The following is a 13,428-nucleotide window of genomic DNA, read 5'->3' as shown; positions in this document are numbered from 1 at the left end:
TGCAGTTAAGTACAGTATGTAAATGTAAAGGTTATTGCTTACATACAAAACTGCAGGTACAAATTAGAAGAGCCGCAGAGCTTAAATCATAACCTTTGCCCTAAAAAACTCCAGGAAAGTCAAAGCAGCTCCTTCATCTCTCTCCCCCCCCCCCCCCCCCCCCCCCCACTTCGCACTCACTGCAGTGTTAATACCAGGTTCTGCTTCATGGCAGACATGTAAAGGAATCAGTCACCAATAAATAGTTCCCAATTTGTGCAGGAAAAGGAGGACGAGAGCTGGAGGTCCATCCATCAGCTATACCTGCTGCTCTCGCTGTGGCTCCGATGGCGAGAGTAACTCCGGTCGCTTCTACTGTACGAGCGGTATGATCTGTAGCTTCTGTCCGAGCAAGAGCATCAACATTGGGAAGGGGATAAGAGAGAGGATATAGTTAACAGTCTTTTGGTACAACGGAGGAGGCAAGAATCTTTCTTGTGAAGGGTTTCTGGCATTAGATTGTCAGAAGCTGCATTACACAAAACGTGCTATAAAACTCAGCAGTTCACACAGCGTCCATTGGAGGCAAAAGGCAATTGACGTTTTGTCAGGAATGTAGAAAATCAGCCAGACACCGTAATAAAAGGGGGGGGGGGGGGGGGCAGGGCAGAGGAAGGAGGAAGATGAAGCCTTTGAGTGAATGGTCTCGTGACTGAACTGGACTGGGAGGAAGGAGGAGAAGATTAAGCCTTTGGTGTGAATGGTTTATGATCAAACTGGGTGATCTTATCCCACCATTTTCAATGGGTGCTTGTTAGCAAACTCGCTCACAGTGCTGAAGAATAAAAAGAATGGTCAAGGAAGTTCGGCTCAGAGTTGATGAGCTCGAGTTTGAGCTCTGAACACTGAACCACATCAAGGATGGTGACTTATCCAGATGCCACTTTTTAGGAGATTAATCACCGTTAAACTGATGAATGGTCAGGGAAAAGATAGATCCAGAGGAACATCTGCCCTTAGCCTCATATGTATGAGGTTCCTGTTCAGAATAGGGTCTGCAGGGTGGAAGCTGTCCAAGGCACAATGGGGGGGGTGGGGGGGGGGGGGTGATGAGAAGTGGGGAAGCAAAGAGGAACGTTGTCATATAAGAGAGCATGAAACTGTTCTCTGCAGCAAGGGCATAGATTCCCAAAGGCTCCCTGGTTAAGGACATCCCTTCTGGATTGGAGAAGAACTTGGGTTAGGAGGGTGAGGATCCAGTAAAGGTAAAAGCTCCATTATTGTCACCTAATACTACATTTAGAATTCTTCAACTTTTGTCTACCGTAAGGCAGTCAGAGAGTTGCCACTTTGTCCAGTGCCCCTAGCAGAAACCCACAGCACCTGGTGTTCCTGGGCGGTCTCCCCTCCAAGTACTCCGACAATCTCGGGTGTATTCAGGCTAAATAGGACTCTCAGAATAAATATGTCTCTAAATAGGAACTAATGCCATAGCTAAGACAAGGAGGGAGGATTACGAGTTCTGTGCAAAACCACAAGGGTGATGATATCTGGATCATTACCTGAGCCATGTGCAAAATTGGCAATAAGATGAGAGAGGTAGATAGGCAGCTCAAAGCTTGGTGTAGGAGAAATGGGTTATGATTCATGGGACACTGGCATCAGTACTGGGGAAGGAGAAAGCTGTTCCTGGCAGTTGCATAACCAGGGTTGTACATCGGGCGTTAAACTAAGACTTCAGGAACTTAAGGAGGAAATGGAAGAGTAGTCGCAAAGGATAGTGAGGAGCCCAGTCATAAGGTGCTTTCACACTGAGATCCCAGAAAATTGGCGTGTCAACAACCCATGTTTAAAGCTGGGTCAGGTTGGATCGGAGCATTCACAACGAACCAAGAAAAGCCAGTTCAGTGCGACCTTTATACAGGAGCCAATGCTTTTTACATTGGCTCCTGATACTACCTACCTTGGTGGGTAAGTACCCGGATGAAAATGACCCCCCATACCCTGTTGGTCGTGATCACACAGGTAAGTGAAATGGTAAAAAGGAAATTAAATACCGGCTTTCAGGGGTGCTGTGGAAGCCCCTATCTTTTGCAGAAGGTGAAAACGAAATATGCCGAGCAAAACCGAGGTCCATAGGTCTGAAATACCTTTCTCAAGTTCCTGCATCAACATGAAGACCTACCCCAACTATGAATACCTTGCTATCAGTTTGTGCTTATATGTGCCCTTGTGAAGTGTTTGGGATTATTTTAAAAAAACTGCTGCTGTGGTTGCATCTAGGAAACCCTTAACACCTCCTGGCAAGATTGGTGGTTGTGAGCAGGGGTGGAGTGACGTGGGGAGAACATAAACAGCGTGGCTCTCAGCTTCCAATGTTGGTGATGCAAACGCCATGACATTGGGTGAGAAGCTGATTGTACATCTCCCTGACACCGTTGACACTTGTACCTGAAGAGGTGGGTGAGGTGTCAGGCAATACTTGTCAGAGGTACACGGCACAGGTCTTTCGGCCCAACATCCATGCTGACCAAGTTGCCTGTTGGCCAATGCTTGTCTCATCGCTGTCTAAACCTGTCCTACCCATGTACCTGACAATGTCATTAAACCGATACAAATGTACCCGCCTTTACCATTTCCTCTGGCATCTCGTTCCACATACAAATCAATCGTGTCTAAAAGATGCTCTTCAAGTCCATTTCAAAGGCTCAATGCATTAAGGCACAATGAGTAGAGATGCTGTGTGAATTTTTTCTGCACATTTTCCAGCTTCATGATGACAGATAGAAGGCACATAACGTCTCATCAAAAAGGCGGAGTCTTTGGACTACCAGGAGAGCAGGAAGACCTCTTACCTGGACCGCCGAGACTTGTGGTAGCTCCGGCTCCGACTCCTGCTCCGACTTTCGTAACTATTGTACGAATCAGACCTAGAATTCAGAGAAAAATCACAGCAATATCCACAACGCGTTTATTGTCTTTAAAATGTACTGTGACAGCACTTTGTGCAAGAGAATTTCAGCTGATGCTCTTAACCACCTCAGGGGAGCGCTTGCACCCATCTCACCATCAACTATACCTGAGCACTGACAGTAGGAGTGGCCAAACCTTTTTAGTTGTGGGCCACATGCAGAAATATATCAGGAGTCACAGGCCAAACAATATTGAGGCTGCCAGTTTTCAACCGGTTACACAGCAAGAAAAAGTATTTTTAGACCAGGAAACCTCTGTGCCATCAAAAAATGATTTTCTATCAAAATAATTATACTGAGCAGTTTAACTGTTGACATTACGATAATTTATTGATGTGTTCACATATGTCACTAGGCATATCTATCTACTGTTCTGAAATTTAATTTAAATGAATACAATAAAACTCTTCAAACTCTCATTCAAAAAGCAGGGCAAAATAAAAATCTGGGTGCAAAATAAGAACAGCAGAAAAGATCAAGAAAAGGACAAGACAGTTTCCAACATTCCTCCACAACTCTCAAGTGTCCACCATGATTATAATGCAAAATGTAAATCTGTAGATAGGCTATTAAAGTTTACAGATTCCTTGCAAATCAAACAAACACCAGTGACTTCCGTGAAAAGGTACTAATTTTTCCACCAAATCTGAAATTTTCAACACTCCCTTCCTATGTTCCATCTTTTCGGTTCTGCCATGTTTAATCAACTGAGATAAACTTTTTTTTAATGGAGGTAAAAGTTTTCATTGATGAACAACATTGCAATGCTTGGACTCAAAATGGCAGTGACATCTAGTGTTGAAACTAAGAGGTACAGTGTACATAATGTATTGTTAGAGATGATATTCTAACGGGCATATTCCATTTTGTTTTTAAGATTCACCCAGGGTCACTTAAAAATGGGCAAAGAGCTGCAGTTTGGACACCCCTTCGTAATCTCTACTACACTGAATGCCACCGTGAATCAAATTGCAGTGTGATCTGCTGCGACAGTTTCATTGCAGCGAACACAAGAGGCTGCTCACATATGCAACCACAAGTGTGGGATAGAGTCAGTACACCAGACGGATTCTGACACTGGGAAAAAGAGTTTACTTTGGTCGAAAGTCCTTAATCACAACTAGAGTCACATGCAGCGAGATACAGTGAAAAGCTCTGTTTTGAGTGTTGTTCAGCCAAGTCAACCCAACCTTCAATACAATTGGTCGTACAAAATACGAATAGGTACAGAGTACGGAAAAATGCTCAATTAGATCAGTCCAGGGGCAGCATCGTTTTACTAAGGTAATTCAATAGTGGAGAAGAAACTGTCCTTGAATCTGGAGCCTTGTATTTTTAAACTCGTGTATGTTCCACCCAACAGGAGGAGGGAGAATAGAAACTTGTTCTTCAATATGTTGGCTGCTTTCCTGAGACAGCAGTAAGTACAGTCAGAGTTGATGGAGAGGAGGTCGGTTTTTGTGATGGCCTGAAGCATACACAGCTCGGCCATTTTTGGTGGCCTTGGGCTGAGCAGATCCCGGACCAAACTCTGAAGCATTTAGAGCAAGGTATCTTCCATGGGCTTGAAATATTGGAGCAGCATGGTTAGCGCAACACCTTTACAGTGTCAATGACTGGGACCAGGGTTCGAATCCCGTGCTGTCTGTAAGGAGTTTGTACGCTCTCCCCGTGTCTGCGTGGGTTTTCCCCAGGGAGCTCCGCTTTCATCCAGCCCTTCAAAATGTACTGGGGGTAGAGGTTAATTGGGTGGCACAGACTCATGGGCCGAAAAGGCCTGTTATGTTTACTGTGATGTAAATTTATAATGGAAGCATGCCCAAATATTTTAGGCTTCTAAGGAAGTAATTGGTTGGAAAACAGGCTAGTTTTAAGCTTGTTTGTTGGCTTTTCTCTCACTCATTAAGTGATTGACTAGTCTTTACCTCACCCTATTTGAGAGATTCCCTTTGACCTGCACTTGTTTTCTCACTTCTGATGAAGGATCTTCAACCTGACATGTTAACTCTACTCTCACCAATCTGCCTGAGCTGTTGGCTGTTTGCATTTTCTGGTTTTATTTCCGATTTCCATCACCTTTTTGAGATTTTTTTTCACATGGGTACTGTTTTCCAACCACAGAAAGAGCCAGCAAAGACCTTAGGAGGTCTTTGAAGACAAGAAGCTCCTGAACCAACAACACTCTCCAGCCCAGCTGAGACCTGCATGGTTGGCAGCCAGTTACCACTCATCTACCTCTTCAGATGGTGGGCTGGGTATTGCTGCCTCTCACTGTCCTGCACAGTTCCAGCAGGCCCCACACAGTCCACTCGCCCACCTGTCTCAAATTTCTATAACATACAGATGAAAATCTCTGGCAGACTGGGTAAGGCTGTGTGGGAGAGCTGCCCTGGACATCCCTGATCGACATTATGGTCAGTGTAGATACAGTGGGCCAAAAAGCCACTTTCCATGCTGTATGTTCTATGATCGACAGCCAAAAGGTAGTTTTAGTCACCTTTTCCACCTACCCCTACTCATTCCCCCTCCCTCTGGTTCCTTCCTCTTCCACCTACATTTTTTCAATTGGATTCTGCCCCCCCCCCCCCCCCCACCCACCCCCATTCAGTTCCATCTGGCCTCTCATTATTGGCACCTTCTCCTCATCAGATCCCAGTACTGGGAGCCTTTGTTCCACCCCAACCCTCACCCCTGTGCCTCCTCCCCCCATCCCAACTCCTGCACCTGCCAGTCACCTGCTTCTGCTCATCATCCCTCACCTTTCCCTGGTTCCTTGATCCCTCACTGGGCCCTGGTTTGACCCTGTCCTCATGACACCTCATGGCTTTCTCCTCCACACCTCTCAGTTTCAATCCAAAATGTTGACGGCGATTTTCCTCCCACTGTTGCGGACTTCCTCCAACAGATAGTGTGTGGCTCTGGAGTCCAACATCTGCAATGCTCTTATGTGCCCCCAGATGTCACTGCTGTTGCTCAGCCCATTACACTCCACAGGCTTTTCATTGCGAACCACCGCTGGCTGACCCAATAGTTAATGCAAGCAAGGTACTTGGCTCCATAAACTTCACCTCATTCTGGGGACATTTTGGCTTTAAGCATTAAATGACTCAGAAACGTATTCCAAGCAATGACATTGGAACCTAGGTGATTATTACAATGCTGTGGAACCCACTGATAATCAAAGCTTTTATTTTGGAGGGACACAAGAGGCTTCTTTACCGAGAAGGGGCCATGGAGCACCTGCTGCACTGTACCACCTGCAGAATTGATGGTCCTTGCTGTAAGGGCATACAATGGGGTCTCTGTAATCAGAGAATCACAGCCATTTCCAGTGGTGCAGCTACACTAAGGTGTGGATAAGGCAGGAATATTCAGTGTCTAGATTCAAGGTTCTTTTTATTGTCATGTAAAAATAATAGGAATGTACTATTACACCTTACTCTTCCAAAAAGTAGACAAGGATTCGCCATCAACAGAAATTGCCAGTCAAAGAAAGAGAAGCAAACGAGAGGACCCCCCACCCCACCCAGAATCCATGGATTCACTTTTAGCGCTCTTGCAGCCACACAGTCCAAACCACTCCCGAGCTCCAGTCCCAAGCCTCAGTGCCCTTAGCACATTCTTGCATCTCGGTTCCAATGCCTGGTATCCCTGCAGCCACTCTTGAACCCATCTCCAGTAGTCCGCAACCTGGTGCGAATGCCTTGACCGCGGTCTGCGTGGATTCTATGCTATGAGTTGACATGAGCCCGCCTCCTGTGCGTTCTTATGCCTCGGAGCCCCTTGCTGGTCCACTGCTGTGGTCATGGTCCTGTGGATCGTACCCCTCTGCTTCTCCTTCTCAAACAGGGGGTGCCCTCCCCGTTTTCTGGTGTCCTGCACTGCTTCTCCGGAGTCTGCAAAACTGCAAACCCTCGAGGTCTCTGCCGAATGTAGGCCAACCATCTCAGTTGCAGGATTTTAAAATAAACCTCCGTCGGCTCCTTTAACAGAGCATTTAAAGGCTGAATGGGAGCCATCAGCAGTTGGACTGGACGGTTGGACTTGGCAAGGAGGTGCTGTCTCTGCGCTCTGTGGGTCTGCACCAGCGGCAGCTCCGGAAATATAGTGTTGGAAATGTACGTCATGCTCTTTGGTAGAAAAAATAAATGAGCAGACTATTTTTAAAATGGGCAGAAATTCGAAAATATTCAGATGCAAAGATACTTGGGAGTCCTCGTTCAGGATGCCCTGAAGGTAATCAATGCAATGCCGGCATTCATTTCAATAGGATAGAATGTAAGAGAAGGGATGTGGTGAGGCCACTCAATAATACAGTAGTGCCGTCTTTTATTTTGCTTACAGGCACAGCTTACACTGAATATGTAGACTATTGCAGCACAGGACAGCCCCTGTGGTGCCAAACTCTGTAAACCAATCTCACTCTTCCTTATCTCACCCCCATTATCCTCCATTTTCCTTACATTCATGTGCCTGCCTGCCCAGGAGCCTTTTGAATGTCCCCACTGTCTCCATTCCCATCCCCACCAATGCATTCCAGGCTCTACTCTCTGTGTTTAAAAAAAAAACTTACCTCCGACATCTTCCCTAAACTTTCCTCCATCCCCACAAACAGGTGGTCTCTGGTATTTCCTGTTGTCATCCCAGGAAAAAGGTGCTGACTGTTCACCAGATCAAAGCCCTTCATAATCTCATAGACCTCTATTAAGTCACGTCTCATCCTTCGTCACTCCAAAGATTCCCAGCCATGTTTACCTTGCCCTCATCAGACTCATTTTGGTAAATTTCTTCTGCACCCTCTCCAAAGTATTAACATCCTTCCTGTAAATGAGGTGACCAGAAAGGAACGCAATCCTCCAAGTGTGGTCCATTCAGTTTTATAGAGCTGCAATATTGCCGTAAAGATCTTGAACTCACTCTCCCAAGATACATACCGAGATCTCCGGTGATGGCTGGAAGATGGGCTTCGGGAACGGCTGTGACTGTACATTCTGCTGTTGAAGAGACAGATATGCATGTGAGCTATTGTGCAAAATTTTACAATCACAAAACACTGTTTCCAACTTGTGCCCATTCATACTTGTATCCAAGCCTGGGCCCACAGAGACACTCTCTGCTTAGAGTTCAACAGACAATGGTATCTAGTGCAATGCACAAATGTGCTCGAGAAACTCTGCAGGTCATGCAGTATCTAGTGGGAATGAAGACCATGAGACATAGGAGCAGAAGTAGGCAATTCAGCCCATCAAATCTGCCCTGCCATTACATCATGAGCTGATCCATTTTCCCACTCAGCCCTACTCCCCGGCCTTCTCCCCCTAATCTTTGATGCCCTGGCTGATCAGGATCCAACCAATCTCTTAAATACACTCAATTGCCCGGACTCTACAACTGCCTGTGGCAACAAATTCCACAGATTTACCACCCTCTGGTTGAAGAAATTCCTCTGTTCTAAGCGGATGCCCTCTTGTCCTAGACTCTCCCACTGTGGGAAACAACATAATAACATGAACATAATAACATGACAATTACAGCACGGAAACAGGTCATTAGGCCCTTCTAGTCCGCACCGAACCAAACACCCCTTTCTAGTCCCACCTCCCTGCACAATGCCCATAACCCTCCATCTTCTTCTCATCCATATACCAGTCCAACCTTTTCTTAAATAATACAATTGACTCCGCCGCCACTATTTCTCCCGGAAGATCATTCCACACGGCTACCACTCTCTGAGTAAAGAAGTTCCCCCTCATGTTACCTCTAAACTTCTGCCCCTTAATTCTTAACTCATGTCCTCTTGTTTTAATCTTTCCTCCTCTTAACGGAAATAGTCTATCCACATCCATTCTGTCTATCCCTTTCATAATCTTAAATACTTCTATCAAATCCCCTCTCAACCTTCTACGCTCCAAAGAATAAAGACCCAATCTGTCCAATCTCTCCCCATACTCCAGATGCTTAAACCCAGGTAACATTCTGGTAAACCTCTGCACTCTCTCCACTCTGTTTATATCCTTCCTATAATTAGGCGACCAGAACTGCACACAGAACTCCAAATTAGGCCGCACCAACGTCTTATACAATCTCAACATCACCTCCCAACTCCTATATTCCATGCAATGATTGATAAAGGCCAGCATACTAAAAGCCTTCTTCACCACCCTATTCACGTGAGTTTCTACCTTCAGGGAACGATGTACCGTTACTCCTAAATCTTTCTGCTCTTCTGTATTCCTCAATGCTCTCCCATTTACCACATATGTCCTATTCTGATTCTTCTTACCAAAATGAAGCACCTCACACTTATCAGCATTAAATTCCATCTGCCATTTTTCAGCCCACTTTTCTAAGCAGCCCAAATCCCTCTGCAATCCTTGAAAACCTTCTTCATTATCCACTATTCCACCTATCTTAGTATCGTCTGCATATTTACTAATCCAATTCACCACCCCATCATCTAGATCATTAATGTATATAACAAACAACAATGGGCCCAATACAGATCCTTGAGGCACACCACTGGTCACCGGCCTCCAACCTGACAGACAATTATCCACTACCACTCTCTGGCCTCTCCCTTTCAGCCAATGTTCAATCCATTTGACTATCTTAAAATTTATACCTAAAGACTGCACCTTCCTAACTAACCTTCCATGTGGTACCTTATCGAAGGCCTTACTGAAGTCCATATAGACAACATCCATTGCGCTACCCTCATCCACATTCCTAGTCACCTCTTCAAAAAATTCAATCAGATTGGTCAAACATGACCTTCCTCCCACAAATCCATGTTGAGTGCTCCTGATCAGACCCTGTCTATCCAGATGTTTATAAGTACTATCTCTAAGAATTTTCTCCATTAATTTACCTACCACAGACGTCAAACTTACAGGCCGATAGTTGCCAGGCTTCCTCCTTGAACCCTTTTTAAATAACGGAACCACATGCGCAATGCGCCAATCCTCCGGCACTATTCCCATATCTAATGACATTTGGAAAATTACCACCAGAGCCTCTGCTATTTCCTCCCTCACTTCTCTCAATGTCCTGGGGAAGATCCCGCCTGGTCCCGGAGACTTATCCACCTTTATATTCTTCAAAAGCCTTAAAACTACACCTTTTGTAATCTCTATATTCCCCATATTTACCCAATTTGCTTTTTTTTATCTCACATCTCCCAATATCCTTCTCATTAGTGAATACCGAAGAAAAGAAACTGTTCAATATCTCCCCCATTTCTCTAGGCTCCACACACAGTTTTCCGCTCTGATTTTCTAAGGGACCAATTTTGTCTCTAGCTTTCCTCTTACCATTAACATATTTGTAGAACTCTTTTGGATTAGTTTTCACCCTGCTTGCCATAGTTTTCTCGTACCTTCTTTTAGCTTTCCTAATTCCTCTCTTAAGATTCCTCTTACATTCAATGTATCTTTCAAACATCTCCTTTCTACATCTTCTCTGTCCATGCCTTTCAACATTTGAAGTGTTTCAATGAGATCCCCTCTCATTCTCTTAAATTCCAACAAATACAGGCTAAGAGCTAACAAAGGCTTTTCATATGAGAACCCTTTCATTCCCACAATCATTCTTGTGAACATCCTCTGAACCCCGTCCAATGTCAGCTCAAAGCTTCTTAAATTAGATGTCTAAAACTGGTCACAATACTCCAAGTGAGGTTTCACCAGTGCTTTGGAAAGCCTCACCACATCCCTTCTCTTACATTCTTTCCTATTGAAATGAATGCCAGCATTGCATTGTTTACCTTCAGGGCATCCTGAACGAGGACTCCCAGGTATCTTTGCATCTGGGTATTTTCGAATTTCTGCCCATTTAACAAATAGTCTACTCATTTATTTTTTCTACCCAAGAGCATGACGCAGATTTCCAACACTATATTTCATTTGCTACTTCTCCGCCAATTCTCCTAATCTGTCCCTAAGTCCTTCTGCAGCCTCGCTGTTTCCTCAATACTACTTGCTCCTCCATCTATCTTTGTATCATCTGCAAACTTGGCCAAAGCCATTCATTTCATAATCTAAATCATTAATACCACAACATAAAAAGAAGCGACCCTGACTCCAACCCCTGTAAAGGGAGTGTTGTTTACCCTTTACTTTCTGTAGAAGCTGCATGACCTGCTGAGTTTCTCCAGCACATTTGGGTGTTGAACTCTGCATCAACCAGCTGGTAGCCCATCAGGTGTATAGACACATCCCAAAGTGATTTTCTATCGCACTTCAACAGAAGGTGCTGGAGAGGTGCCAGGTTGGCTTCTCGCAAATCCATTTGGTAGGTGGGAAGGTGTGGATAATGACTTGAGGAAGCTCCTTCTATCCAAAGACAACTGCTTGGAGCATTTTTAATGCCTGGCAATGATGATAGCTCCAAAGCAGAGCACTGTTTACTGGCGACAGCAGTCAACAATTCACCGGCTGCTATCACCTTTGTATTCAGAGCAACTGCGGGGGAACTGGCCTACAATCTTCAGTTGGGGCGTTTCTTCTGCTTAACATTTATGCTTAACAAATATATGTATTTATTTTTCAGTATCTACCGCAACATATGTTTTGGCACCAAATTCAGCTGCACCAACTCTCCCAGAGGTAGTAAGTACTACTGGCCATCATTTTAATGGGTACAGTAACATTCTGACATGGTTATTCGAATCGGGAGTGCATCACGACTACATCCGACCCTCTCTGCCAACTCCATAGATCAGGGGACAGTTCCCCTGGCCAGATCAGGGGACTCTGAAAAATTCCCGTCATCTTGCATGGAATCAACTGATTTGACAGCTTCACAGAGATGGGATTTTCTTGGATTCAGGGGTCGCTGAATGGCCTGCTCAGTCATCACGCCAAATGAAAAGTTGGCTCGATTGATAATATACTCATTGAAGATCTTAGTCAGTCCATAGGGAGGGGGCTGGGTTGGCCAACAACGTCACATAAAGAATGTCTTCTCAGTGATTGCCAAGGGTAGGACTGGTGTTGAAGGCTGTTCTCAGGCCTAAAGAGTGACCTTTTGAACAATGGCAAAAATATAAACAGACAAAAGGAGAAAAAGAAATCATAGAGGCCAAATTATGCTTTTATCTACTTTAGACATAAAATCAATGTCAAAACCTGAGCATTTGTGAAGTCATCACCTTGAAATAAAAAATGCAATGCTGGAGAAACTCAGCTGGTCAAACGGTGTACTTAATGTAGCAAAGATAAAGGTACGTAACCAATATTTTGGGCTTGAGACCTTCATCAAGGTACGACCAAAATGTAGGCAGACGCCTGAAAAAAATGGTTTTACTCCCTTGAAATGTTAAGTCTTTTCTTCTCCACAGATGCTGTTTGACCTGCTAAGTATTTCCAACATTTTGTTATAATTTCCAAATATGATTTATAATAATAAAAAAGAATGTTGTAATGCTTCTCCTGTGAGGGCTATTCTTTTAATGAGTACAATTCCTGCAGTTCCAGGGACCTGTTACTTGTGCCTGCTGATTCTGACCGAATCTGTCAGTAGCATCAAATTTGACTGGTAGCTCTTCGTGATCCAATAGTAAATCATTCCTCTGCAAGCTGGAGCTGAGCAGGTACAGAAAACATTCACTCGCATGTTGTCTGGATTAGAGTGTATTAGCTACAATGAAAGGCTGGACAGAGTTGGATTGGTATGTCTGGAGTGTCAGAGACACTCTGATCAGGGGTGGCCTGATCTTTGGCTTGGCTTCGCGGACGAAGATTTATGGAGGGGGTAAAAGTCCACGTCAGCTGCAGGCTCGTTTGTGGCTGACAAGTCCGATGCGGGACAGGCAGACACGGTTGCAGCGGCTGCAGGGGAAAATTGGTGGGTTGGGGTTGGGTGTTGGGTTTTTCCTCCTTTGCCTTTTGTCAGTGAGGTGGGCTCTGCGGTCTTCTTCAAAGGAGGTTGCTGCCCGCCAAACTGTGAGGCGCCAAGATGCGCGGTTTGAGGCGTTATCAGCCCACTGGCGGTGGTCAATGGGGCAGGCACCAAGAGATTTCTTTAGGCAGTCCTTGTACCTTTTCTTTGGTGCACCTCTGTCACGGTGGCCAGTGGAGAGCTCGCCATATAACACGATCTTGGGAAGGCGATGGTCCTCCATTCTGGAGACGTGACCCACCCAGCGCAGCTGGATCTTCAGCAGCGTGGACTCGATGCTGTCGACCTCTGCCATCTCGAGTACTTCGACGTTAGGGATGAAAGCGCTCCAATGGATGTTGAGGATGGAGCGGAGACAACGCTGGTGGAAGCGTTCTAGGAGCCGTAGGTGATGCCGGTAGAGGACCCATGATTCGGAGCCAAACAGTAGTTCATGAACAGTAGTTCATAAAATAATGATTTCTGGATGAAGTAGATAATAGCCTTTTTCCCAGCATGGAAATGTCTAGAGAGGATAGGTTTAACCCTGAAAGGGATAGATGCCTGGAACATGCTGCCAGGGGAGGCGGAGGAAGCAAAT

The 13,428-nt window shown here is 45.1% G+C and overlaps 1 protein-coding gene across 10 annotated transcripts in view; it reads right to left on the bottom strand.

The window, feature by feature from the left end:
• Positions 1–205: 205 nt before the first annotated feature.
• The window catches only part of nktr (natural killer cell triggering receptor), a 210,864-nt gene continuing 197,641 nt past the window's right edge, over positions 206–13,428 (bottom strand). For 9 of the 10 annotated variants that reach the window (XM_069912892.1, XM_069912898.1, XM_069912894.1 and 6 more), the window contains 3 exons: positions 7,886–7,945; positions 2,835–2,909; positions 206–381 (listed from right to left, as the gene is read on the bottom strand). In XM_069912892.1, the coding sequence (XP_069768993.1) occupies positions 294–381; positions 2,835–2,909; positions 7,886–7,945 (223 nt within the window). In that variant the 3' untranslated portion in view covers positions 206–293. The remainder of the gene's footprint in view (positions 382–2,834; positions 2,910–7,885; positions 7,946–13,428) is intronic. The other variant, XM_069912899.1, reaches the window with a different exon arrangement.

The sequence above is a fragment of the Narcine bancroftii genome, unplaced genomic scaffold, assembly GCF_036971445.1.
Source record: "Narcine bancroftii isolate sNarBan1 unplaced genomic scaffold, sNarBan1.hap1 Scaffold_258, whole genome shotgun sequence".
In the NCBI taxonomy this organism is placed as follows: Eukaryota; Metazoa; Chordata; class Chondrichthyes; order Torpediniformes; family Narcinidae; genus Narcine; species Narcine bancroftii.
The sequence above is the reverse complement of the archived record's forward strand: the minus strand, read 5'-3'. Positions and strand labels throughout refer to the sequence as shown.